This window comes from Anarrhichthys ocellatus, unplaced genomic scaffold (assembly GCF_004355925.1).
Source record: "Anarrhichthys ocellatus isolate YVR2014 unplaced genomic scaffold, GSC_Weel_1.0 scaffold3, whole genome shotgun sequence".
NCBI lineage: Eukaryota > Metazoa > Chordata > Actinopteri > Perciformes > Anarhichadidae > Anarrhichthys > Anarrhichthys ocellatus.
Window position 1 is genome coordinate 9,636,871 of NW_022280033.1, and position 27,982 is coordinate 9,664,852.

At 44.0% G+C, this 27,982-nt stretch overlaps 1 protein-coding gene across 3 annotated transcripts; it reads right to left on the minus strand.

The window, feature by feature from the left end:
- Positions 1-1,537: 1,537 nt before the first annotated feature.
- tet1 (tet methylcytosine dioxygenase 1) lies at positions 1,538-27,850 on the minus strand. Of its 3 annotated transcripts, none has more exons than XM_031876414.1 (12): positions 27,521-27,850; positions 24,632-26,934; positions 8,130-10,407; positions 7,668-7,758; positions 7,090-7,183; positions 6,505-6,713; positions 6,263-6,413; positions 5,927-6,016; positions 5,628-5,765; positions 5,335-5,511; positions 5,023-5,167; positions 1,538-4,892 (listed from the first exon to the last, which is right to left on the minus strand). In XM_031876414.1, the coding sequence occupies exons 2-12, from the start codon at positions 26,765-26,767 to the stop codon at positions 3,838-3,840; spliced, it is 6,564 nt and encodes a 2,187-aa protein (XP_031732274.1). In that variant the 5' UTR covers positions 26,768-26,934; positions 27,521-27,850; the 3' UTR covers positions 1,538-3,837. The 3 variants fall into 3 exon arrangements, with proteins under 3 accessions (XP_031732274.1, XP_031732267.1, XP_031732260.1); XM_031876407.1 differs by having other exon boundaries at positions 27,274-27,850; XM_031876400.1 differs by having other exon boundaries at positions 24,632-27,850.
- Positions 27,851-27,982: the final 132 nt, after the last annotated feature.

The following is a 27,982-nucleotide window of genomic DNA, read 5'->3' on the forward strand; positions in this document are numbered from 1 at the left end:
TTTCACAATCAATGCATCAGTTCCTGGAAAAGGAACCTAGTGTTTTATTTGTGTAAGATTGTCATGGTGAATGAAAGCCAACAGCCCATTCTGGTGTAATGTCAAATCAAGGCTGGTATGACAGCACATGTGATTAAAATATACATGTGATCCCTCATTTTCCTGAATCCTCACTATGACTGTTTTGTTCCTCATCATTAACCTTTCAAGGATTTTACCATAAAGAGTAAAGTGATAACTCTCAGATTGTGTCCATGGTGTCATCACTCCAAGCGTAGCTAAATCTAATTTCAGTATTCAAGGCCTGCACTGCCCAGAACTGTGTGTGAAGACAACCACTGTGTCACTCCCTCCCTATTCATTATAGTTTACTTCATAATGTAAATATAATTATTATATATTATATAATTGTTATCATCATTATAATCATTATTTTGTGCCATCATTAACAGGAAACTATACTGTGCGTGTATTTTAGTGACAATCTCGACACTCAACTCACTTCTTTGTCAATGTAATTATAAAATCGGAAGTTGCAGTACTTTACTTGAGCTTTTCCATTTGCTGCTACTTAATATGTATACCTACAGTCTATCATGTACTATGTAATTTAGCAGCTATTATTGCACTTATACTCAACTACATATATTTGATAATTATACTTACCAATTACTTCACAGATTCTGATTACTAATACATAATATAATTAGCAAAGCAATTATGATATATTAAGTGAAGAATTTATTGATGGAAATTCACAAACTACTCAGCAGTAAATAAAGTAATCCAATATGTTTAGTGGTCCATTCAGCATTGGGACTTCAAGTATATTTTGATGCTTATACTTATGTACTTATGCACTAAAGTTTAGACTGCATGACTTTTACTTCTAATAGAGCATTTTTACACTGATATTACTACTTCTACTGATGTAAAAGATCTGTGTACTTCTTGCTCCGCTGCTTTCATTCAGTCACTACAGACTGCCTTTTTAATGCCACAGCAATGCCTTCATTCATGTTATCTAATGTAAAAAACACACCAATAAGTTACAAGCCGTGAGGTACACAGATGTTAAAAGTGGGGAAAAGACAGCGCTGGTATTGGAGCAACACTTGATACCCTGAGTTGAAGAATCAGAATCAGCATCAGTTGAGAAAAAGTTGGATGGATGCAACTAACAATTCTTGTCAAACTACAATTATGTAAAAAGACAGAAAAACGTTGATTGATTCAGTATGATAGAGGGACTTCAACTTGGAATTAATATATAATAAAAATATAGACAAAACACTTCTCCTTCATTTCTTTCCTCCACTTATTTCTCAATATGCTTGGGTCGTGTGGTAATGGTAATACTTATGATTCGGATTATCTTTAGATAACTTAACTCCGAAAGCCCTCTTGTGTTCATTGAAAAAATATAATTTTTGAATAAGGCTTTTTGAATAAGAAATAACTCCTAAAATAAGTTGTGTTTGTCTTGCTAAACACAGATCAGCTTGAACAAATCAGGACAAAGGAAATCATGTTCAGGTCCAAAATATAAATATGACTTTATTTCACAATCCCAAAAAGAGATTAGCCATCCAAATAAGTAATGCTAAATTTAGTCTCTCCTCAAGTCTAAACTGGATATACTTTGAGCAACATACACTAATGCAGTTTCAAAATAAGCAAGATCATCCATTGTCTAAACACCATTAACAGTACAGTAAAAACAATATGGTTCACATACATATTTACACATTTTCTACAAATAAAATTTTTTTTTTTTAATTTTTGAATGCTGGTGCTAGTTCTTAGTTCCTCGTTGATACAAACACTTTCATCGTGGACTGAGTACGTCCCCCAAAGTAAATCAAAAGACTTTTTTTTTTTTACAACTTTAACTTTGTCATGTCATGTGTTCAAAAATGTTCTTTATAAATCAAGTGACTTAAAAACGGTTTACATTCATTTCATTTTGTGAGCATGATGTGTGTTTTGATAATTGTTACACAGTTTGGTTATCCGTGGAAGACATTTTTTTAAAACTCTAGATGGACATCTGCACAATAATTCGCTTTTTTACTGGTACTTGAAAAACATCATGATCAATGGTGGGAGATACCAAAGCATCTCAGTCTGTTAGCCAGCAACTACCCACAGAAATTATAAAATGACCTTTGCACTGAAGCATATACCAGATCAGTGTGCATTGTATAAAAGCACCATGCCATCACTGTACAGTATATAACCCAGTCAAGTCAATGCATGTACCTTGACATCTTGTCCTATTAGCACCAAAAGGAAGTCAAAGTGTGTGAAAGACCAAAATGTTTCTCACAGGAAACATTATACCACCAGTGTTAGTGTGAATATCAGTGATGTCGGTTGTGCTGAAATTTCATTGATGAGTTCTTGAAATAAAGAGCCTCTCTTTCATGGGTAAACAAAAATAAAGTTCCTGATTCACCAGGAGTTCACACCAACCTCCTTAATTAGACCCTGTGAATAAAAAGCTATAATCTGTAAACAAAGTGTTCACAAGAGTCGAGCACCTGAAATCGTCTTCGGCAATTGTCTGAGTGGGATTTCACGTTTGAGTGGTTTTTCAACAAAAGCAGAGAGGAGGATATAGAAGAAATAACTATTCAGCACCGGCTGACAGTTTTGTATTCAAATCCAGAGTATGGACATAAAAACTGGTAATATGCCGTTGACATACGTGACACTTTGTGATTTCTGGGAAAGACGGAGGTCTTATTAGCACCATCAACATTTTTTCTGAAATCCTATAATCACACTTGTGCCCTATGAAATAATTTTTGAATTCCTTTTCCAGAAGGTGAACATAAGTTAAGTGCCAAAAATGATAAGCACTTCATTGTTGTAGCATTTCATGATTCCTCATTATGTTACATTTTGAATGCCATTAGATATGTATGCCATTTTCAATCAAATGGATGAAAATCAAATAAATGCAGAAATACTGTAAAAATAAAAACATGTTCATGCTAAACTGTCATATACTGTATATCTCTATCTGTACATACATAATCAGGCCTACGGATTGGGACCTTTTTCAAGTTAAGTTTAGGAAAATAAAAAAGTGCTTCTTACTGTAATATGCCATACATATCTGTGGATAAAAGACAAACCATCAGGACATAGAGAAATAAAAACAAAAAAACAAGTGTGTTTCTTTCATCGGCTGCCAACAGAAGTCGGAGGCAGTAGGAGAAGAAGCACAATGCTACATGTGACAATCTGTAGTAAATATATGCACAATATTAATCTTGCTTTCTACATTATGTGATGTAATGATGTCTAACAGAGAGGTTACAGTAAGAATGGCACCAACATAAAAGCCAATGAGATGCATCTTATGAAAAGCAAACTATTGGCTGAAATAAAGAGAACAGTCCTACTGTACAACATAAATTCTGAGCATCAACACATAATGCAGGTTATCATAGAAATCTTGCAGTAAACAGGCTTACACCAGGAATTAAATAGAAATCGTTATGATCAGAATAAATAATCACCTTTTTTGTTCTTAATCATGTGTATAAAACCAGATTAAAAACATTTTAAAAAATGCTTCAAAGCACCATCTTTTTACAATAAAAACACAGAAACTCACAGTTAAAAAGCCAACAAAACTTTGGTCTTCCTCATCACTTTGAAGGCAGAGATGAAGAAGGGAAAAGCCAACAAACAGAATCTAAAAAAGCACAATGAAAACGATGTAAAAATGAGAGTAGCAGTTTGAAGTTGATTGAGGTAAGGCAGAAGCACAGGGTGTAGGAGTTTTCTCTCTCCGTGTGTGTGTGTGTGTGTAAAACATGTTGACTAAGTCCATCGGTTGTAGGGGCCTGTCACCTGGGTAAGAGCATAAGGGGACACGGTGACGACACCATCCCTCTGGAGAGTCCACGCTTGACGTGTGGGGACATTCATGATCCTCCTCGTCTCCTCCGCCTCCTCCCCCGTTTCTCCCTGTAGCTCCCCACCTCCAGCTCCGTTGCCGTTGTTCCCCCCACATTTGCTCAGGCAGTCCTCCATCCTTAACCTCTCAGCCTCCTCCTCCCGTTCCCGTTCCCGCTTGGCCATTTTGGCATCCCACATAGCCATCCCGTGGCCTGGTTCATTTAGAGACTTGTGCTGGTAGAAGACCAGGGAGATGCGGGTGGGGTGGCTGCGGTTTGGCCTGAGGATAGGGGTGGTGGCGTGGAGCTCCCGCCGTGCACACTCTATCAGGATGGAACCGTGTGACGGGGCCACGGCGACTCCGCCTATGTTACGGTCAAGGAAGTTATGCTCGCTGTCTGACCACACCTCTTCCTGCTTAAGTTCCTCTGGTTCAAGCGGGGGAGTTTGTGGGGGAAGGGGGAGAGATGAGAGCGGAGGAAGGCCATGACCCCTGACCTCTGCCGCGACATCTTCTGCAGCCCTGTGGAGTCCGTTGAGCCTGCTGAAGAGGCCCTCAGAGGTAGGTTTGGGGGAGAAGGAGGAGCGAGGAGGAGCACTCCCACTGGGGGAGGGTCTGAGCAGAGGAGAGCAGTGCACCTCGTTGGGCTCAGTTTTAAAAGTATGGGGGTAGTCACTTAGGGCATTATGTGGAGGTCTACGAACACTCCGGTCACCAGATGTTGGAGAATAACCATTCATGCTGTCACTCATTGTCTTATAATTAAGAGCTGAGCCATTCTGTCCAAACTGGAGGCCAGGCAGGCCGTGGTGGTTGGGGGAGATGACCTCCTTCTGTGGGGTGACCTCTGCACCCAGAGTGGGGTAGCTGCTGGTGCTCTGGTTGTAAGTGCTTGGTTGATTCCCCTGAGGTGGGTACCGTCCAACGCTGGCAGGTCTGGTTGGTAGTCTGTATGAGCTGTAGAAGCCCTGTGGCTCTGTTTTGGCATAGAAAATACACGTATTTCTAAAACGCTGATGACAACAAGAGACATTTATGCTTTCTGACCTCAACGTATTACTGATTATAATAGATTAATAACAGGACAAGAGACTTGGATTTACTACCTTTTTTGGGGGTTTCGCTTTTCACTTTCCCAGGAGTGAGAGGAGTCAGCCCAAGCTTCTTCTCCAGTTTCTCTGCTTGAGCCTTCAGACGAGCTTCTTGCCTTATCTTCCGGGCTGATTTCACTGGCTCAGCCAGTAGACGCACCTGAGAGATACAAAAAAAAAAATCAATGGTTTAAAACATGACACATGTTTTAATGTTGTTATACATCAACTTTTGCAGCAAAGGACTCAAACCACGGATGGTGCAGTCAGAAAGAAAAGAAAAACAACATTGAAAAAATAAATAAGCGCTGCTTCCTGCTCACTCACCTCTCGGGGAAAAGCAGACAGAACTTGCAGGGCACCACTTCGGATTTTGGCCCACTGGGTGTCAACCTGACCAAACTCATCCCTCTCAGACATCCTGTAAAGTGGCAGAACATGGAGCTGCTCATCTTCTGGTATATTACGCACTGCACGGTTATCTTCCTTGGTTAAAGTGCAAACCTGGAAAAAGGACAAAGACAAAAGGCAAGTTGTTCAACGTAGCAGTCGGCCGATCATTACCTTCAGAGATGGACACATGAAATACAACTATAAGGCATAGCGTCATACTTGCTTACCACAGTGCTGCCGTTATTCATGTTGTGAGTGTCCTTGTGAGCGTGGGCACAGAAATCCACACAGGCTGTAACCCCAGAAAAAGGACGTCCCTCCCTCACGCCCAGCCGGCAGTCATCCCCTGCCGCCTCATTTTCCACCTATTAGAGGTGAAAAGACAAGACGCAAGAACAACTCGGTTTGTGTAATTTGAGAACAATGAGAGGACAATTAACATAATTTATATTGGAACTACATTAACAGTAGCCCGAGACAGCTATGGATCATCAGGTAAGTGTGGCAGCTGTTTAATGTTCCATACCTGGTTTTGGAAGGCCTCAGGAGCCAGTCTTTTGTAGAGTGGTGCGAGGTCAGTGGCAAGATTCTGAAGGTTGCTCTCTATCTTCTCCTCCTAAAAGTAATGGACAGATTCAACAGTTTTGGGGTGAGCATCTTATTAAAAAAATATACAGGTGAGATTGTCATAGCCAACATAAGCCACTAGGCTGAATTCTGCCTTTATCCCAGATAAATAGCTAGCACACTGATTACACACAACATTTCCTCTCACATCACTATAAAAACAACGGAAACAAATAGAAGAGATTGTAATAGATGATCTCCTCTAGGATTTTTTTGAAGATGACCACTCCCTCACCTCCTCCCGGTAGTCTCCATGCAGGCGGAACTTGCGGGGCACTTTGCTGCGGGCAAACTTACAGCCATTGAAGTACATACTCCAGGAGCATCCAAAGGAAAATGAAGCTCCGCATGTGTCTTGGTCCAAACCCTGGCATGCACACGTACGACTGTGGAGATGGAGTGGCGGGAGGAAGATAAAGAAACAAACAAAGCTGGGAGGAAAAATGATCATTGCAAAACAAAGGAAGAAGTACTCACTCTTCATTCAGGGCACAGCGACGGCTGGTGGGGGAGCCGTGTTTAAAGAGGGTCTGTGTGAGCTCTTGGTACAGATTGTCTGCCACCGGTCGAGGGATTCCCTCCCACGCCAGAATGAGGATCACCAACACGGCAGTGTCACAGTAGTGCCCTGGCCTCCGGCGGACCAGACACAGCAGCTTCTCCTGTTCACTGCCGCGCCGGATCACCTGTCAGATGATTGTCACACAGAAAACAAACAGATGAACGTTAGCACTGTAACACAGCAGAAACAAGCAATGTTTTTATACAATATCACAAAATGATGGATACCTACGGGGTAAAGGGTTCGAAGCACTGTGATTGACCTGCCAAACTGATAGTTTAAAGATGGTAAATCTGAGGTGGAAGCCTTGACATTTCTGTTGAGGGATGTCATTGGAAAATATGTGTTGGTTTTTAAGGTTTTGGTAAGGGTAAGAATCTGGGAGTGACTTCCATCTCTGCCCCTAAATATACTTTGGTGGGATCCACAAGAACACTTCAATATACAGAAGACATATTCAGGACATTTAGGGTGAACTACCATGAACACCAGCTACCTACCCATTTAGCTATCGGACACCCCTGGGAGCTCTTTCCTTCTTTCCCAGTGTAAACAACAACTTCCACCCTTACTGCATTTCCTTTGGCACCATATCTGTAACACACGTAAGTTTATAACTATAAGCTCTATTGATCACAGAGCACATACCAGTAACAACACATCTTTTAACTTTACATTGCTACCCATACCTGAGGGCAGTTGACAATACATACATCCATTTGATCAAATTACTGACTAAAAATACATTTGTCATTGAAAAGCTCAATGACAGCAGAATGACACTTTTTCAGTTTTGTGTGGTTGCGGACAGACTGCGATGGATCTCAAGATGTTTTAAACAGGCTGTCATCTTGTCTCAGCTCAAAGGGTTTCCTGTTTCAACATGTGTGTGTCTGAGAAAGAGGGTGCACAATGTGTTGAGCTCGCTCAGCAATGCTTCCTTTAATTGACAGACTCTTTGGCTGTGACTCCACCCCATTCCACCGAGCCCGAGGTCGACAAGTAGTCTCTCAGCATATTTGGTAGAAAACACACCCACATATACACGGTGTAAACAGAGTGGAAGTAGTCACTCTACCTGTTCTCCATCAGCTCCCTCACTGCAGGAACACTAGGTCCTGCCCCAAGGTGGGTATAGTAAGGGCCTTCCTCCTTCTCAATGATCTGGTCTGTGGGGAAAAAACAGGAACATCTATTGGACATCATAGCAACTTTACAGAGTGTAGAACTTTCCTTCAACAACTGATGTGATGCTGGCATATTTTGGATTAAAAACTGATGCTCAGATTCACGTAAATGTCATATACACAGTAAATGTAGCTGGATCTCAGTTCAGGGCTTAACAAAGCATCCCAAATCCCCCTCCAAATATGGCAGAGAAATGTGGCCTCCTTTTGCTTGAATTGGCCCTTGAATTAGGACACAGCTTGTGTGTGTGTGTGTGTGTGTTTGCATCAGCCAGAGAGAAACAGAAAATATCAGTTTGAGGACTGATATAGACGCTACACACCTAAAAAAATCTTAAGTAGCACCAACTCACCCACACATTCACAGGATGGAAGATCAGCCAGTTTTTTGGAAGGCGTGTTGAGCAAGTTCTTGGTCGGGGTATCCAGAAAACTCATAGGAGACTCCAGAAAGCTGTTGACGCTGTTCTTGGATGGAGTTGATTCTGCAGAGTGGCCCAGATCCCCATCAGTAGCTGTGGACAGGACAGTGACAGGTCCTGTTCTCTCCAGCTTGTAGTAGCCCTGCTGGCTTGGAGGAGGGGACTGATGATCCCCTGAGAAGCCATTAGCCAGGCTGTGGTGACCAGCGGTGTGGCTGAGGAAAGCGGTATTAGCTGGGTTGGTTTTAGGATCAGCACCGTGCTGCAGCCCACCACAGGGCTGCGCTACCTGAGTTAACAAACGCCTTTCACACTCCTGCCCCGGTCCTGCAGCATGGCCATTGCATGGATTGTGTTGGTGGAGTGGACCATTCGAAAGGGACCATGGGGGGTGTTCTTGACCAAGAGTGTGATTGATCCTTGTGAGAGTGTTGTAGTTCTGAGTCTGCGGCCCTAAGAGGGCGGCACTGTGTGCGTTACTGTGATGGATGTGTTGTCTCCTTTCCTCCTGAGCCTCAGCCAAGTATCTCTTCAGGTCAATTTGAGCTTGAGGCAGAAACAGGTTCCTCTTGTGGTGAAGGCCTGATTTCCCCTGCGGTTGAACCTTCTGGCCTCTGCTCCTGTGGGCCGTCTCTCCATTTGGCGTGCGTTTTGAGAGGGGGGTCCTGCAGTTGACCCCCTCATTAGGTCCATCACTTTTCTTCTTCCTGGGCTTGGCGGGCGTAGCCCTTGTTTTTTTCGCAGGGGGCTTTTTCTGACTGGTTGTTAGCTGGGAGTTGTAGTTGTATTTAATGGCCGACACAGGTGTTCCTTTTGGAGGGTTGTTCTCTGAATGCTGGCTGTGTCGAGACTGGATGATGAAGGCCAGGTCTGCCAGCTGAGCTGCCACCTCCTCCTCCTCTCTGTTTCTCCTTGCTTTACCAACAACCCTGTCTCTGTCCTCCCCAAACAAGTGCTCATGATCTTTACTGAACTTCATGTCACTGGGATATTTATAGCTGCATTCCGACTTGATGACATGAGAACTTAAGCCCGGCTCTGTCCTCCTGCAGGGTGCTTTATCACTGTTTGAGCTTGCTTCTAAGAGGTCCTGCAGAGACAGCTTCGTGTTAGAGCTTGACCCCTGGGAGCGCTGGATGACGTTCCCTTGTCTGGCCACAGGGGGGCGTATGACTGACGTCTGGTGCAGTGGTGAGCTGATGACTGACACTTTGTTATAGCGGATGGCTGCTGTGGGTTTGGCTTCTTGCAGGCTTGTATTTGTATTGGAAGTTGAAAATTGGGCGGGAGTAGAAATGGGATGTTCACACTTACTTTCAACTTTAATGGACCCTGGGGTGCTCTGAGGTATAGCTGCCAGTTGAGTCAAGGCCTCAATAGCAATAGCCTGATCAAAACTAAGATTTCTTCTCTCTGCCAAGGACTGCACGCTTGGTTGCAAAACACTTGGAGGAGGTTCACTTTTGATAGGCTGGGGAGTCCTTTGCAGGCTAACAGGAGTGCTTTTCTGACACGAGTCATTCTTTAAGTCCTCTGGCTCTTTTTTGACAAAGTACAAATCTGGTGGCTCTGTTTTGATGGAGCACAGAATGGAAGAACGTGAGCTGAAAAGTTTCTCCTCCAGTCCCTGCCTCTCTGTGACAGAGAGACACACCACGGCGGCCAGCGTGGACAACGGGTCTTCGCAGACCTCATCTTCATCACTCAGCTGTGTGGTGGCCTGTTCAGTGATCCACATCCATGGCTCCTCCAGTTTGATCTTCTTCAGTGGAACTGACATGTCGTCTGGAGGAGTCTTGGGTCCATTCTCAGGGCAGTCTTTAGGGATTGCAGCGATGATACTCCTTTGAGGCTCCGATGCAATCGTTGTCCTTTTATATGCAGACTTCAGATCAGAGTGTGACCCAGTGGTCGTATTAGCACCGTTAGGTTTTGTTAGGTTCTCAGCAGAACCATTCGGAAAAGTCACAGAAGAGCATATGTGTTGGTGAAGTGCAATGCTGGTCACCTCCAGCCCGGGCTCTCTTTTAACAAGTGCCGGCCGTCCGCCTTGGTCCAAGGCCAGGTTGTGGGTGAGCGAGTGGGTAATTGTGGGAGCTTGTGTGTGAGGTATGTGGCCTTCCTCCCCCTCATCTTCCTCCACTGCCGTGTGGGTGTCATCCATCTGCGCTTTGCCTTTGCCATTTACCGACCCACTTTTGGGAACCACCTGAGACACAGAAACAGAGAGAAAGAGAGGAACAAGAGGAGAGAAGTGACTCAACAAGCTCTGGCAGTATACAGTGATTCGGCTTGTTCCTAACAGTCACGGCTAACAGCACAACAGATTGCCTCCCAGCATGGCATGAGCATCTGCTGCAGCCACTATCGAGTCTGTGGAAAATATTATTGCCTGTGAAAACAAATAATCTGCTTTCTATAAATCTTGTCCGAAACCAATCTCGTAAACAGAGCAAACAAAAAGTTAAATTGTGTGAGTTCACAGTCGAGGGTTCAATCGGGACCAAATTCCTGCATGAGCTGTGGAGTGTTGACAGCCACGGACCCACAGGTAGCCGAGAGCCAACGAGTGAACATTTGCAGTCACGGACTGTTCTTGATTATGCCACTGCCAGTGGGTCACTGAGGGCATGTGTTCAGCGCATATGCACATGTTGTGTATGTGTGTGCGGGTTTGTAGGCGTGTTTCTGGACATGCGTGCGTGCATGTGTATGCAAGCACATGGGATTATTAACACACACCCTGCCATGTTAACCCATAGGCATTGTTGACTGAGTGATTAACCCACTCAGGGTCTTATCCAGACACAGTGCAGCTTGACCCTTTGGCTAATAAGGATTCCAACTGCTAGCAGAGCTACGACCATCCAAAGGTCCGCAGTATTGATATATTGACTGCCTCAAAAAGCCATGTTATAAACACACTAACACAGACCTTCTTAAGTGCAGACAGCCATAACTCCATGAATAGGAATACAATCCATTGATTTGGGCGAGAAAAAGAAGTTAAGGCAGTTTTTTTGACATCATTTAACTTATCTAAGAAACTAAAAGGACAAGAAGGCAAACCCATTCTGATACAAATCTGGCATATATTAGTAAAAGCCTTCCTTATTCTTTATCATCTCGAGTGAGCATATGATCAACTGAAGTCAAGTACAGCTGCTTCTTATTTTAGGATTCAACCCCGCATCACATTCAGAATAGAAGCCCTCAGCAGTGGAAGACTGATTAAAATGTTGCAGCGTGACAAAGATTAAAAAAACACTGCATCATGTGCCCAGACTCAGCAAATGGATCTTAAACTTCTTTGCAGGAGCTGGAGGATACATGTGCATTCATGTGAGCTGTGTGTACTGTTGATATTAATGTGTGTGTGTGTGTGTGTGTGAGGAACCCCATTTTCCTACTAATGAAGTAGCGCAACTGCAGAATAGCTGGAGATTTGTTCTTTATCACTGTTTACTTGGCATAAACAGCCATTAAACTCCATCATTGCCTCTGTTTTGATGCATTTTACAGCGGGAGATGTGCACTCCAAGTTGACAGATCAAAAGTAAGCAGCAACGGTGCTTCAATATAAACCAGACTCCTATGAACCCACAGACCAAACAGAAAACATTTCATCAGTTTCATGTGCTCTATTCAACTGTTCTCTTTATTTCTATCAGACATGGGTGCTGGGCCCGGTCCAGCTTCTCAGACATCGCGGATAAAATGGTAACAGTGTGTCTGAATTTCATGTATTTACAGTGAAAACAAAATCGAGCCTTGTGACATCCCACATGTGATGGCTGCTGAGAAAGAGCATGATCAGTCATTCATGAGTGAGAAGGCAGTGACAAATAGGAGACGAAGCAGTCTTCCAGAGCTAAACGCATTCAATTCAAAATGGAAAATAAAAGGTGTCAAAGGCAGCTCTGAGTTCTAAGAGGTTTGATACTGAGCAATCTCCTGCATTGGGTGTTTGAAGATGCTTGTTAGTTGCCTTAAGACTGTTGCTGTGCTGTGTGACATCAAAGAGAAGAGAAAGACAAGAAGAGTTCTTTAAAACTACTTTACCAAGGCAGTGACTGTATTTGTGATCAGGTTGTTTGACACCAAAGAAGCTGCTGTGTGATTTCTGTTGTTTGATTGGAGCCGACAACAAGTTTTCATGGTAAAGGAAAGAGAGTAAAGAGAGCAAAAAAGCAGCAAGTGTTCAAGCTGTTAAGACAATTGAAGCCAATGTCATTCGACAAATGTCTTTATCTTCATCGTCTGCAATGATTTTTTTCTGACAATCTATAAAATCTGCAGATGAAGACCCTACTTTGAGTATGTGAGATTGGCACTGGTGAACCTGGTGTTTACCCCTTGATGGCTGAGATAGATGGAAATGTTTCTCATATTTAACTCCAGTGTACCTGAGCTGGAAATATTTCAGCATGGCACCACTTTGTGTATGCTCTTGGCCAGTTGTCCACAGGAATGCAAAGCACATTGCCAAAAGCTGTTCCTTAAAACAATGTTAAAGAGGTGTAGGGAGGATTTAACATTAGGCAGAGTTTCAACTGCAGTGACCATAGAGCTGTTCATGGTCAATAATATAATGAGATTAGACATGATTAGTACGGTGCACCAAATGTATCACCAAGTCATTGCACTGATGTGGTATTCGCGATCCCTCTCTGATTCCTCCCCAGTCCACCATCTGTCAGGGCTGTGCCGTATTACTAGAAACATGCTGCTGATGCAACAGATAGCTGGAGCTCAGGCTGAGGCAATACTGAAGATGCCAATGCAACAGGGGGAGATAGCCGCTCCACACAGCCTGTGGAAACGGACCACGCGACGTTCAAATGAACGAGTGAGAGGAAGACTGAAAAAGATGGGGAGCAGGGAGAGGGAGAGGGAGAGGGAGAGGGAGAGGGAGAGGGGTGGGTAAAAGGCAGTGTGTGTCTGTCACAATAAACTGCTTTCAATGACAAAGCAGCTCTGGACAGCTTCCAGCACTGCACCAGGCACACGCGTGTCTCTCTGCATGCGTTTGCATGTGTGCAAATGTGCATCTCCTTTGTGCATCCAAGTCTTCACGATACGAAGCTGACATCAAAGAACAGCCCCTGTTTTTAATTATGTTACATTTTGAAAACAAAAAGCCTAATGCAGGATGTAAATGCAGAGTCATGTGCTCTCATTTAGCCTGGGTCTGTGATGTGTTCAGGCCTGCGTGTCTTTGTGTTGTGAGTTTGTTGTGTCTTGGTAAAATCACTCAGACAGCGCTGTGCTTATTCTTTAAAATGCAAACACAGTTTTCTTCTTTTAGACAAACCCGTATTACATTACAGTATCCAACGGCTGTGTCCGTCGAAGCTCTGAACATCAACAAAACATATGTTAGAGTAGCCAAGGGCGAGTGCTTTACACACAAACAGGCGTTCAGAGACCTGCCCTGGCAACAGAAGTGTAACTGTCGCTTGAATCCTAACAACTCTCTCTCTGGATCTCCAAGGAAGCTCAAAGGAGTGTGTATCTACTCGTCCCCCAACAACACAGACATACAAACACACTCGCACACACACATAAAACATGTCTAGTCCAATAAAATATAAAAGAGAGTGCTCGGAATTCATCAAATAAATTTGGAGCGATTCAGAGTAACTTTTAGCTGTTTGTTCGCTTCATGGCTGTGCAGAAATATTACACCACTAGGATCCTCACCTCACAACACTCTCAGAAACGATACACAGAGAGAAGCATGCTTCCTTCCTGGCTGAGGGTGTAAGTAGTGGTTTAGGTATGTTTCTCTATACACGTGACAATTTCCTTCATTCATTGAGTGAGCGTTTCCTGTCTGCGCTGAGCTCAATGTCACATAGTGAACACAGAAAACACACTACATTAAACAGAGAACAAGAACTTATAGGTGGCAATAAAACTAATACACTTGAAAGACCTGTCTCTCAGTACACCACTATGAATTAGAGCTTAATTAACGGTAAAATGATACTGATTAAGACAGTAACAGAGGGATCTTTCCTCCAAACCACACAATAATATCCTCGCTACTGCAGTCCAACTAGTAAAGCCTGCCAAACTACAAGTTACCACCCAAGGCTCACAAGCACTCACTCCACTTCTCTGCTAAGCAGTCAGCAAACAGCAGGTGCAGAAATATGGCTGTCCAAAGCCCTGCACCAAAGAAAAGGGGAAGCAAAGGGGGCTCTTCATACGGCATAAGAGCTGAAAAAGACATGCGACGGGGAGAGAGAAGAGCGATGGCTGTTACCGTGGAAACTGACCTCTTTATTGCTGACTTTGTGGTCACATCCTTTAAACCCACCTGGAAAAGACAAGCCAAACACTCACATACAGAAGCCCCGGTCCTCAGTGACTGAGTAGGAACAATAACAACACCAGCTTCCAAATAAAGCACTCCAATCAGCTAAATCCAGCGTGGCAGAGAGAGAGAGAGACAACGGAGGACAACCTCTAGATGAGCTCCACTGTAGCTCAGCCATCTGCAGCGAGACAATAGACCCCGTGGCTGCCTTTACCTTGTCTGTCCTCGGAGGAAGCCCCTCCGGTTTAGGCAGCATATCCCTAAAAGGTATTGGTGGCCATCTTGCTTTGCCTTCTTTCAGCCTCAAAAGAAAAACGCTGGCTACAGTAGCCGTGCGCAGGGCGAGCTCCTGGGTGTCATGACTGGTGCGACTGTGAGTCGCTGTAGCAAAGTGCTGCTACAGCAGACATGCACACACGCAGACATTTAGACACACACACACACATACGGGATGCCTTTCGCAGACAGAGCCTCATCAGCCAATGGCGTGAGGACCTTTGTGGCTTGTAAATTATCTTCCATGCCTAGACTCTCCTAAACAAAGGATCCCCTATGTAGGCTTTTTACTCCAGCCCTACACACATGGATTGGTGGCAAGCTGTGGAACGGATACTGCACACATGCTGGATCTGGATCACAGGAAAACAATTCCATCACCGCTGAGATATTAACCCCTGAAGCAGCTCACCACACTGCTGTTGGGCTCTTGGTGATTTGAAGTCACGTGACCTATTATCTATTATACTGAATATTTCTGCAGCGCGTCTAATTTCTACACGATCTAGATTCTAGACGTTTTGGAATACTGTGGCAGGAAAGAGGATGTTCACAACATCCACACGGTCTCAACAACCCTTTCCCCTCATTCTCGCTCATCCAACCCAAAGCGTTTTTCTCCTTGTAAACAATTCCCTGAGAATTAGAGAAAAAACAAGGCGACAGAAGGCAAAAGACAAAGAGAGAAAAATGTTTTGAGAGAGTAAAGCACTCTCCCCCCCCTTTTAAAGGCAACCATGTGGCCAAGACGCCGAGGTCATACTGGGACAAGGAAACATGAAGGCAGCTTGAGCCGGTGCCTGTCGGCAACACTCTAGTAAACCCACCTCAGAAGAGTGTTTGATAATGGAAGCAGAGAGCGTGCGGCTTAATCCATACACAACAATGAGAACTACATCAACGTAGGCTTCATGCAATAAGCATGCAAATATCAGGATGAATGAATAGACAAACAAGTCATGGTGGAAGATGAAGTCATTATTAAGGGATTCAGCAATAACCCACGTCAAACGGCATTCATAAGCACGTTACACGCAATATGCCTTATGGTAGCCAATATAGCACATGATCACATGTATTCCTAAAGGGAATAGGTTGAGTCCTCTGTGACAACATTAACATAATTAATTTATGAATATGTACATTTTCACACCATATTAACATTTAACTACAATGTTTTAACACTTAGATTTGGATGTTTTTATCTGTTACTATCCCACTGCAGAGTTCAACAGTCAGTCAGTTAGATGCTCATGACTTATCATAGTCACACTCCTGCATGCTGTGGCTTCATGTATATGTAGTCTCACATTATCTTGATTTAGAACTCCAAACAGGCGGTGTTCAGATTTGATAGCGCTTGCTCAGTGTTAGCAGGTAGCTCATGATTTAGTGTACATCTACGGTTAGCATCAGAAACAAGTAATATTCAATTACTTGAATATTAATAACAGTAATAATCACATGTTTCCTGACACACTGTAAAACAGACACTGATGCAGACTAATCACTTAGTCACAAAATATGCACAAGGCATGTGTGTGGTGTGCTGGAGCAAACTTCATCAACCACAAAATAATCTTTCCCAAGCACTGTCAGTAACAGAAAACCTCAGTCCACATTACAAAAACATATTCTCAGCTTTTTTAAAAATCCCAATGGGGATCAGTGCCTGCAGATTTAGCATTTATACGACCAACCCATGTGGACATACGGTAGCTTTTACTGTCGTTTAACCCTGAACTGGACAGAATAAACGTATATGGACACCTGCCAAATCAATATGTAAATATAAGCGCATTTCACTACCATTTACATGTGGCAAAATATGCATCATTTAGTATTTGACTACTTTAAATCTAGAATAATGAGTCACGCTTACCAAATTGAGGAGAGCCATATCTGGGTTAAACTAGATATTGTCAGATACATCGTGGCAGTTATAGTTGAGCTCTCCTCTGAATTGGAATGTCGCAGGTAGTCTGACAGGTTTGACATTTGTGGCAAAGTCTACAAACTGTCAAACAGGTTACACCAACCTCCACAATAAAGCAAGCCTGTCTAAGATACAGCCCGACCACTAGCATGACCTAGTAACATAAATAAGTTGCACTGTGTGTCTCTGTCTTCATAACAGTCCTTCGGCAGCCACTCCGTTCCTGCATCCAAAAAATACTCCACAACTACTTACAATATTGCACCGCACCCTTCAGCTCTTTAAGTGTCCCAAGTGTTTTTTTTCCCCCTTTAATAAGCCACCGATCTCTTGTTAGGAACAAGTAGTCTGGACATTAATCACCCTAAGCTACAGTATATGAGCATGCAAGTGAGGTAGAGAAAGTTGCTCTGCACCACAGTCGTAAACTGTCTCTGACACATCTGGAGTCTGACCCGTTGGAGACCGGCCCGGTGATGGAGCTGTGCCAAGCGCGATTATTGCCAATAAGTTGTCATTACGGCCATTACCGCTGACGCTAATATAAACTTGTCTCTCATTTGCATGGAAAAGCGACACATCTTTGATGAAAGGCAGTAGTTTGGGAGTTTCTCGTCTTCTTTCTTCTTTGTGTAAGTTGTGACTTTCTACCGTCAGTGAAAGATAATGGAGGTTATCGTGGTAACAACCGTGGGGGAAAACGGGAAAACGTAGCTCTGTGCTTGTACTCGTCCGTCCCCATGTTGCTCATCTAGTCCACTCATGCACAATCTCTCACACAATCACACAGATTCAAACTCATGATGCATCGATACCGATATCAGTCCGACACTGACTCAAGTAGCTGGAACGGGTATCATTGAAAACAGGGACGACTTAAGACTGTGACTAAATGTCTGCACAATAGCGTTCTGCACACGGCATGTTCTCTGCTTCCTCAACAAACACACATAAATACAAATGCAGGTTTGTAGCTTTCACATTTCCTGTATTGATAGTTTGTAACCCTTGGGGGGGATTACAGACCCCCAACACCACAACAGCAACACCACACCCTAAACCCACAGGGACTGGATGGTCAGCATGAGGGGAAGACACCTCAGCATAGGCCAGGAGAGGAGGGAGGGATTTCAAAACCCGTATATGCATCGACCTAATGTCCTATTTAATCTTGTGTGTGTACTATCTATGTCTTTACCTGCTGATTTTTTTCAGCATAAGACAATAATCTGTACAAACACACACTGAAGTATCAACTCTTATCATAGCTCTGTGGTTTTGAGTTTGGGACTAGCTTAGCTGTGGCTAAATATGTGTTTCACCTTGAGAAGGACACGGGGAGGAAGGGGAGCGGGTCCATCGGTTTTAGTAAACACTGACACAAACTGTCACTGACCCAAATACACACACACACACACAAACACTAGGCAGAGCAGCATGGGGGCCCCAGATCCTCTCACAATGAGACAGGAAAGGGCTTACTTAAGGTTGCGCTATAAAACATGCTGAGTAGGCATGTTGGCCATATGACTGCAGACATGTGCATGCACTCATACACACACACACACACACACACACACACACACACGCACACACACACAAATATGTGTGCAGACAGATGAATGCAAGCTCCAGTGGTGCATTAAAGAGCGACTCACTCACTGTACAGCGACAGAGAGTGCTGAGAGGATAATGAATGATGAACAAAGGGAATTATGGACAAGGCAAAGGGATGAGCATCATCACAACTCAGCGGATGGCTGTCTGGGGTAGAGACATAATGACAGGAGGGAGCGAGAAGAATTTATACCCCTGTCAGGTGTGTGAGATATATTCTAAGGTAGACAGATCTGGTTGATGCTTGAATAAGCTCTCGTTTCTCCAGAGGGAGGCCATTATGTACCCTTGGTAGGATTTGAGTGGCATTTCTTTTGGGGGGCAGAGTGGGAATTTCTTTACACCCGGAGAAACCAAGTGGCACGACTTCAAAGCTCATCCAGGGACTTATAGCCTTACAACAGCCAGGACACGGTACAAACTCACAGATGCAACGGCCCTAAGAGGGCTCAGGAGAGGAGCATTAGTCGTATCAATGTTGAACTCAAATCTCTTGCTGAATTATAAACATTGTAGAATAATAATAAAAAACTTAAAATCTTTGCATTGTTGTTGTTGAACAAACAGAATTGCTGCTGAGCTGCTACAGCTGAATGTATATTAAAGCAAACTGAGTGGAATCCTTCATTAAAGTCATTAAATTAATGTCTCTGGTTGGATGTAAGCCTTCAACCTGGCACCGCCTGGTCCATACATCTGCTCTGATGCATAGTGGGGCTCAGGCCAAATAACTCAGCCCCAAATCAAATAAAACAGACATTTCCCCTTGTCCACGGAGCCCTTTTCTGGGCCACTACCCAAGCCCTGCAGCTATTACAGATAACTACCTCACAAGGTTGTTTTACATTTAATTGGCTTGGACCCAGTTGACAGAAAATACAAAGCAGCCCGAATCATAACCAAGCTCGTGTAATAAAATGTGTGCATTTGCAGAGGTAGAAGGAGTCCGAGGAGAGAGAGAGAGAGTAGGCTGAAGCACAACGCAATCTGCTTGGTCATAATGAGTTGGCCCTGTTAAAATGTTGGCAGTTTCTCTGACATTTCACGAACCATCACTACCTCATCACAACTTCTGTCCCACGCATTTACATAATGTGACGGAAAAAGTGTGAATGTGCATCTTTCCTTCAGCTCATTGCCAGAGTGCCCGCATGCACATGTGGGAGAAACTGTACCTATTTTAATGAAAGGAGAGTGACACACCAAACCGTCTAGTGGCTTAGAAAACACATTTAAAGAGTTATAACAAACAAAACTCACAATTTTCTACAAGGTTCTTTTCCTTAAAGGCAGCCAGTTGTTCCATTTCACTTCAGTACAACAATCGACTTATCTGAGATGGATAATGCATCACAGTGAACACCATGTTTACTTTAACAATTGTAGATGTTACTGTATGGTAATGTCAAGCAGTGCAGATTCAAATGTATCCGTACTTGTAATTGCATATATTTCTTACTCTTACCCTTTATGTTATGTTATATCAAGCTGCTGACCCACTATGAGCAGGACAATCTGAGGAGTTTAACCTAATTACCTGGATGTAGGTTACCGAGGGCACAGCCTTGAAACCCACAGTGCGTGTCTACTGGTTATCTCCACTAATCCTCCTTACGACCCTGAGAATACTCCATCAGACAACCGTGGCGGGTCAAAGGTGAGCGCCAGACAATGAGGTCGCCATGGCAACCGTCAGCGCTGAAGACTTCCAATGCTCTATGTGTGTGTGTGTGTGTGCGTGTGTGTGAGAGAGGGGGAAGAGGAGCTCAGACCTGACACAAGCGTCTGCTGGGACAAATCACTCTTACTTCACATTAAGCTGGTTCCATTTGAGAACAATGAGGGGGTTTGCTGAATACAAAACTGAACTGCAAGCTGTAAAAACCTTCATGCACACGCACACACACAGACATGTGCAAGCACATCCCCATTTGACATTAAAATACAGGTAATAATCACTGTGTGTGTCTACACACAGCTTTGACCATCAGTTGCAAAGCAAACAGTCACCGTTGGGTGCTGCATGCTGCCTGTCCTCCCCGCCAGAGTGCTGTCTGAGGGATCGGCAAGTGTTTTTCAAATACACGTGTTGTCTTAGCTGGGCTACTCCTCTGGCAAATGCATTGCAGCAGAAAAAAAGAGGAGTGCAGGAGATAAATTAGTTTGCAGAGGGAGCTGGGGCTGAGCTGGCTAGCTAACTGGAAGCAGGCAGACTACTATTTGTCAAAAGTATAGTCTGCCTGCAGCTGTATTGTGCTGATCTCAATAGTCCCTTAGCTGTATAATTATGGTGCACCTCAAACTCACCCAAAGTCTACCTCACCAGGTGCATGGTCTTGATAAATGCAGTGACAGAAGGAGACAGATAATAGTTAATACTATCTGTGAGTGCTGCTTTTTGTCTAAGGGAAATCACATACAGATATTACACAACTAGAGCTTGGCAATAATTCAATATGTTTATCCCTCGTCTTTTGATGGAATCACATCTCGAGATATCAGAGAGACAGCACTCAGTGCTTTTTATTTGTCATGTATTCACTCAGGAGTATATTGAATTACCGGAAAATATGCTTTGTTGGGATATATAACGTTTTTAAAAATATGAAATTACCTATATCGGGATAGAAGATTTTGGCAATATTGCTAAGCCCTAGTTATGCCATATGCTGGAAACAAATTAAAAACGACGGGTCAGCGTTCAGACAACTTCCCACCGCAGATTGAGACTTTGAAAAATATATTTATTGGAAGTCCGGCCCCCACATTGTCTGCTTAGAAACATTCTGGCCCTTGAACAACTGTAGTTGATGACCCCTGCTTTAGATGAACCCAGGTTTCCAGTTGGTGCACGAGAACAGAGTGATCGATCGTGTCAAAAGCAGCACTCGAATCTAAAGGCATTCGGACTGAGCAGTCGCTAAACCTGACTGAAAGCAGTTACAATACGCTGTTATTCATAAAAGACAGAAGTCCTATTAATAATTAATAACATACAAAAACACAGGTAGGTATATGTATCTGTGCATACATACACTGAAATATGAAATACTGTATCAGCTGACAACAATGGAAATGATCAGAACTGCAAAAATGTCGACATCTTGCATCCATTTATGAATTTAATTATGTATTTAAGAGCTAGTGCTAATGAGCTACAAGCACTGACTGACTGAGGGGCAACTGTTTACACAATAAGTGAAGGATGATTTGATGACAGCTGTGTGTTCTGTGTATTCATTTGTTTGTACGATTGTGCAGAAATGTGAAAGTTTAAAACATTGTCTATGAGTGCTGACATCTGCCTCGTCAGCCGATATAACAGTGCGTCAGTTCTGCAGCCTAGAGCTCTAAACATGTCGGGACTGTGAAATTAACTCTGTAAATACTGGAGCTTACGCACTCTATGAGCTGTAGTATTTTGTTTCTGGCGTGTACGCGTTAGCGTGTGTGTGTGTTGGTGTGTTCAGGGCCAGGTGAGACCAGGCAGGGAGACCTGTCCTCACTGCATAATACAAAGCGAGGCCACGAGGGGGCCATCAAGCTTTAGAAAGGCTCACTTTGTCTCTTATTAACACACAAACCATGGACTTTCCTTATTTGAGTGTTTTGTTTGTCTTCATATTCATAAGCCTTATACTGTTCAATCTGTGGTCTGTTTTGTGTGTATTTTTAAGTATGTAATGTTTTATGACACAGTAAAACCAAACCACAGTAGCTCACCATGGAAAAACCAGAAACAGAATTCACATGCCACTACATGATCTCCTCTTTGGCCTCTGTCCCTTTTCTCACAATCTCCTGCCGTTAGAAACTTGAAAGGGTGTGTGAGCTTGATCAGCAGGACTGGCCAGCAAGCGTTTTACCGTATTACTCAGACTATAAGCACACAAAAAGTAAACCCTCATACAAACCCTCATACACTTTCTTCAATTAAATATTTTAATAAAAGACAAGAGGTAAAGTTACTTCACCTGTTCTGCATTTAGAATTAAGTAAAGGGTCGTGATCAGCACCTGGTGCCGGCTCCACCGCCGCAGTTGTATAGAATCAAACAAATACCCGTTCCCAAACCCCAAACACAGGCATTGCATGTATGTCAATGGGATGTCAGTGAAGAGAGCAACTGAGAGAGGATCTGCGGTTCTGTCATTCAATCTTTGTCTGCTGTCCAACAGCATGCATGCACCACACAAATATGTATAATATGTAATGTCAAAAGTAACAACCACATATACCGTGAATGTGTATTTTACTCGCACACACACCCACTGACCCACATTTCCTTCTATCCCAAATGATATGTTCAGAAATCTCTTCCTGGCCTGATATTTGTCTCCTCACACCCTCTTACACTTTCACAGAAATAGAGCACAAAGGTCATGACTACAAGGGGCATTTTGGTAGGTTTTTTTGGGCCATTTCTATACACAATATATCCCACACTTTAATTTCTCCCCCTTGATAGTGTTTTAAAATTCAGATACCTTGAATTGAAGGTAAATTGCCCTTTGACCCTGATTATTTCCGACACTGATCACTACTCACACCGCAGGTATATCTGCCACTGCTACGACTCGGAGGGCTCTACCAGTGCATGCATGCACACGTGTAGGCAACAGCCACATGGACCCTCACTCACAGTTGTTCACACAGAGCCCTCCCCCAGCCACTGAACTATGTACATGGTTCTGTGGCTCTGGTAGCCAGCTGCTGTGAGGAACTCTTATTCCCACTTACCAAAATTATTGAGAATATGTCTATTAGCCATCTGTCCATAAGCATGTTGTTGATTAAAAAAAGCACTATATTTAGATTTGCTTTTAGCTAAGACCTCATCTGAATCAGTTTAATACTACTTTACAAAGTTCCATGCACAAACAAGTAAACAGTTTAATCCTGCATTAATCATTTTGGCCACTATGTGGTAGAATAACTCCAATACAAGCTGACAACCACACAGCGCTGACAAAACGTTGGTACTGCTAAAGTTAGCAAATAGTTGCCTTCGTACACATGCTGCATACACAGAGCAATATTATAACCTCATTGCAGTTGTGTTTCTGGACACTTAACTCCACCACTCAATAACATTTTTGCTCTGTTTTTGGTCTCAACCTGAGAAAATATAAATAGATATAAATTTGGAGTTGAATGTAAGTCCAATAATCACTCTCTTTTAGCTTTGTCTTTGGTCTCCACCAACTCCTGAGGGACAAATGTGTCCCTTTAGTTGCCACATGTTCTACTATGTTCACCAGCTAGTCGCTAACTGTCTCTATCTGCTAGGTAACGTACATTGTTTGTCCACTAAAAACAGCTGACTGCTGAGGCCGAAAATAACATTATGAGTAGAGTGGTGAGAGTCTGAATCAAAACATTTACGTTGCTAACAGAACAGCTAAACAGTTAGCTTAAACTTGCTACAGAGCTCTGTAAAGCTAAAGGGAGCTGTATAGTCAAGGGATAAGTCTCCGTAAGTTCATCACTACAAGCGAGATTATAGCTGTTTTAAAATTGACTGGGAAAAATTCCTCTCTCAACAAACTTCCTGGGTGTTCATTGGTTGTCTTAATGGTTCTAAAATATGCCTTCACAATGCCATTCAGTGCCACTGTGCAAAAACATCCGGCTCAAATTGGCCTTAATTACATACCCATCTCCAAACACAAAAAACCATGTGCAACTCACAAAATAGCTTATTCTCTAGCTTTCACCATTACACACACACACACACACACACTGATGAAGAAAAACAGACACATACTCACGCACGTGTTAAGCTGCTGGTCATGTGATAGCTCCTTCCCCTCTTAACACGGGTCATCACCAACACTGAATCGCATGCATTCATACCATCTCTATTCTCGACACACACATTCGCCCCCACAAGCAGTTCCCCTTTTATCACTCAACACATTCCCCAACATTTAAACAGGAAGACACCATGAAGTTAAGTGAGCAGCATCTGTTGAAACCGAAAAATGTGGAACACAACGCGAAAGTGAATCGTTCTGTTTTAACTGTTTGGCTCTTTCAACCCGTGATCATTGCTGCTACCAGCGGGCGGTTGGGAAACCTCGGAGATCAAAAGCAATGCTGTCATAGAACAGTAACAACTCTCGAGATGCAAAAAGAAGCTCAAGTATGTTCCCACTGAAATCATTGACTAAATGTACCTCCTTGTGAGAATGAGCTGAAGACCTGACTGCAATGAAACCAACTAAAATGTGTTTAAATATAATTAAATGCACTTGTACGGCGTAACATAAATCTCACCTGTGCAGCAGAGAGAGTGAGCAGAGATGAAGGTCGTCTCCTCCTCAGGTCCACGCACTTTCTCATCTTACAGATCTGGTGGCCAGTGCTGCGGTTGAGGCAGCAACTGCACTGGCCGCAGCTGATCTTCCTCTGGCACGGCTCACATGTTCCACACCTGCTCCTCTTCTTCTTCTCCTTATTCTGTGGTTTGAGAGTGGTCCAGGAGGGCAAGCAGGCCCCTTCTGGCCCAAAGGATCCCGGTAGAGTAGAGGGACTGGACTCCCCATACCCTGTCTCCGATTCAGTGTCGAAAGAAAAAGAGGATCGAGTGCTTTCTGAGCTGCAGGAGAAGGTGAAGCTGCTGTCCAGAGAAGGAGTCGAGATCTTTGGCACTGGGTCCGGCTCGGCGACCGCAATGCTGTCCTTGCTGAGGTTTGGTTGACACTCAGCTGTCAGGGCATCTGTGCTCGACTGAGGAACGAGTGACAATGACAGCGAAGGAGTGTCCTTCTGGCTGTGGCGCTCCAATGGCTCCCGATTAGATTCACTATCTTTGGTCTGCGTCTCTGCTGGTGTGCAAGCTTGTTTCTCTCCCGGAGGAGAATGGGTCGTTAGGCTTTGCAGGTGGTGTGGTTCCCCATGGCTTGAATCCTTCAAGCACCTGGGTTTGAAGGAGTCACTACGGATAATAACCGGCGTATGTCTTTTTACGAGAACGGTCTGCACCATCAGGGCGGTTTCAGCGACAACTGAGGACCCTGTGAATTGAGGTTTAGCACCATGAAGGGTTGGTTGCATGTCTGTCTTACCCTGGCTCAGAAACTCTGGCTCAACTGCCTCTGAGGTGGAGGGGGCTTTGGTGGGATTTGAGGTAGCTGCGTTGGAGACAAATAGCCCACGTACAGGTGATTCTGACTGTGGTGTTAGTCCATCGTTAGAGTGAGGTGGGTCTGGAGGTTGAGAGGCTGGAGCGCTGGGTCGGGAGTCAGCAGGATTGATGGACACATCAGTCTCCTTTCTGTTTCCCCCTCTCTTACAACTACCTAGCTTCTCAGCAATCTCCTCCATCTCTTCCACGGCCTCCTTTTGTCCCTCAACTGGTTTCTCTTCCTCTAAACTCTCTTCTCTCTCATGATTTCTCTTTTCTTTTCTCTCAGTGACAATTATCAGTCTTTTATCCTTCCTGTTTTCTTTTAGGTCCAACGTGTTATCTTCCTCTTGGTGGACAGCACACACATCATCTTGCTTACCATCACTGGCAAGATGATCAGGCTTATTTCTAAGGACAGATGAAGTGTCGTTTCCCTCACAGCCGCCCTGCCCCCCTGGCGAGGGACTATCTTTACTTCGGTCACTGCGGAGCTTGAGCTGTCCATCAACATCGTCACACACCCCAACCACACACCTCAGATCACCTTCACTGTTATGACTGACAGTGTCTTTCTCCTGCTGGGTCACAGCACTGTCACAGCTGCACTCCAGTACGTCGTTAGGCGGTGGCGAATCTGCTTTAAGAGGGCTTCCCTCTTTAGCATTATTGACTCCTAAACCCTGATCTTTGATTCTTGAAGGAAGTTCAAAATCTGTTTTTAGAGCGACTGGGAGTATTTCTTCTGCATCACAGGTGTCCAGATTATCATTTTCCTCATCGAGAGTTGAATCGTTGATGCTGGTGCTTGAGGGCTTGTTTCTTGTGTTTCCTTGTTGTGATGTTGCTCGTCTCCCCGCCACCCCCCTGTTGTTTCTCCCCCCTCTGCGAGGTTTAAGAGGCTCGCAGGGAGTAACAGGCACCTGTGCACCACGCAGGGACTTCCTTCGCCCCAGGGGGTCTTGTAACTCGCCACAGTGGTCAGGCGGCCGTCTAAGCCTTGCAGATCCTGTTACATTTACAGTATGGTTAACTCTGCCAGCGGACCTCCCGGGGCCCTGACTAGCAGGCCCACTCACCCCTCTTCCACGGGGGCTTCGGCCTGACAGTGCCTGGGCCCTGGCCGTTGACTTTTTGGGTTCTGCAGGTGTTTTTTGGGGCCTCTCTGTGGCTCTTCCCCTGGGCTTGTTTGAGTTACAGGTTTGCCTCTTGGTGCTAATCACCTTCTGGACATTTTTTCTCTGAGCAGGTGTCCGTCTCCGGGTGCGTTTGGTAGTAGCAGGCATGGCTGAGGGAGTGGAGGGGAGGATTCCTTGCAGCCAGCATGGGAGCCAGGTGAATTTTTATCTTTCGCTGCGGGCAATTATTTGTTAAAAATGTTCCTCTTCTGTGGTTTTTTTTCTTGAACGAGAAATTACGATACTGTCATTATTGTGTATTTGCAGTGCATGACCTATAAAGAGAGTAAATAGAAGGAAAATCAAAACACAAATAGTCTTTACATGTATTTTCAGTGTTGTAAAGACAGACTGAGCACAAAATAAACTATCTCAAAGACATCAAGTACTATATAATAAGCTAAATCTATGCAATTGTTCTTTACTTTGTCTGCTGGAAATTACACTTTTGCCCCGCCTGAAATATCTACTTGGATGAGCAAGTGCTGTTAAGGCTGACGTCAATAACGAAAATCCAATGCACTTATACACAATACCATATTTTGAATAAATATATAAAATCAGAAGAAATATCCAAAAAAAAAAAAAAATAGTAGCTTCAGGAATGGACTAACATGGCTGAAACAGTTTAAAGGGCAGTCGCGTTGAGGAGTGGGCTCAGGCTGGAGGTCGGATCCTGTTTTCGTCTCGCTGACTGGCGGAAGAGGGTTTTATTACCGTGTAAAAACGCCCTCAGCGTCGCTGTTTATTGTTATTATTTTACACTTGACCGCTGTCATGAAACGCGCCGTGTAGATACGGGTTGTTTACTTGCCCGTGAGGTTTTTATTTACTCGTTTACGGCTGAAATGCTTTACATACCACAAAGCGACAGTTGCACTGTCTGAACTGCTAATAATACTCCGCTCCAGCGAGACAGCGAGACCTTGTATTGGTTTCCCTCCTCGGCAAATATAGACTGCTGGCAAGTTCAATCCTCTGTCGACGATGACACATGGACTCATGATAAAAGCACCGACCCGAACATGCATCGAGCGGGATTAGTCGTTTCTCAACGTGCGCAGTGTATTCTTTGCGGAGCACGACACCCGTTAAAACGTTAAATCCCTCTAATGTGAGTGCATCAAGGGCAGCCCCGCTCACTCTCCCTCCACCACACGTAACCTACGGGCTCCTCGGGCCAAAAAAAACGCGTCGTCGGCACTGGAGGGAAGAGTGGAGGAGAAAACCTGGGATGGAGCAACGTTACAAACCAAGCGGCGGTTTGTCAGAGAGCTCCCCGCTCTGTGTGGTTCAGCAAACGGACGCAGGGGTGTGCTAAAA

Excerpts from the sequence above, each read along its gene's own strand:
- tet1 (XM_031876414.1), bottom strand. The coding sequence starts at position 26,767 with ATGCCTGCTACTACCAAACGCACCCGGAGACGGACACCTGCTCAGAGA. Across the intron at positions 5,168-5,334 it reads TGTCTGCTTTTCCCCGAGAG|GTGCGTCTACTGGCTGAGCC; the intron begins GTGAGTGAGCAG and ends TGTATCTCTCAG. Across the intron at positions 4,893-5,022 it reads AAGCGAAACCCCCAAAAAAG|AGCCACAGGGCTTCTACAGC; the intron begins GTAGTAAATCCA and ends ATGCCAAAACAG.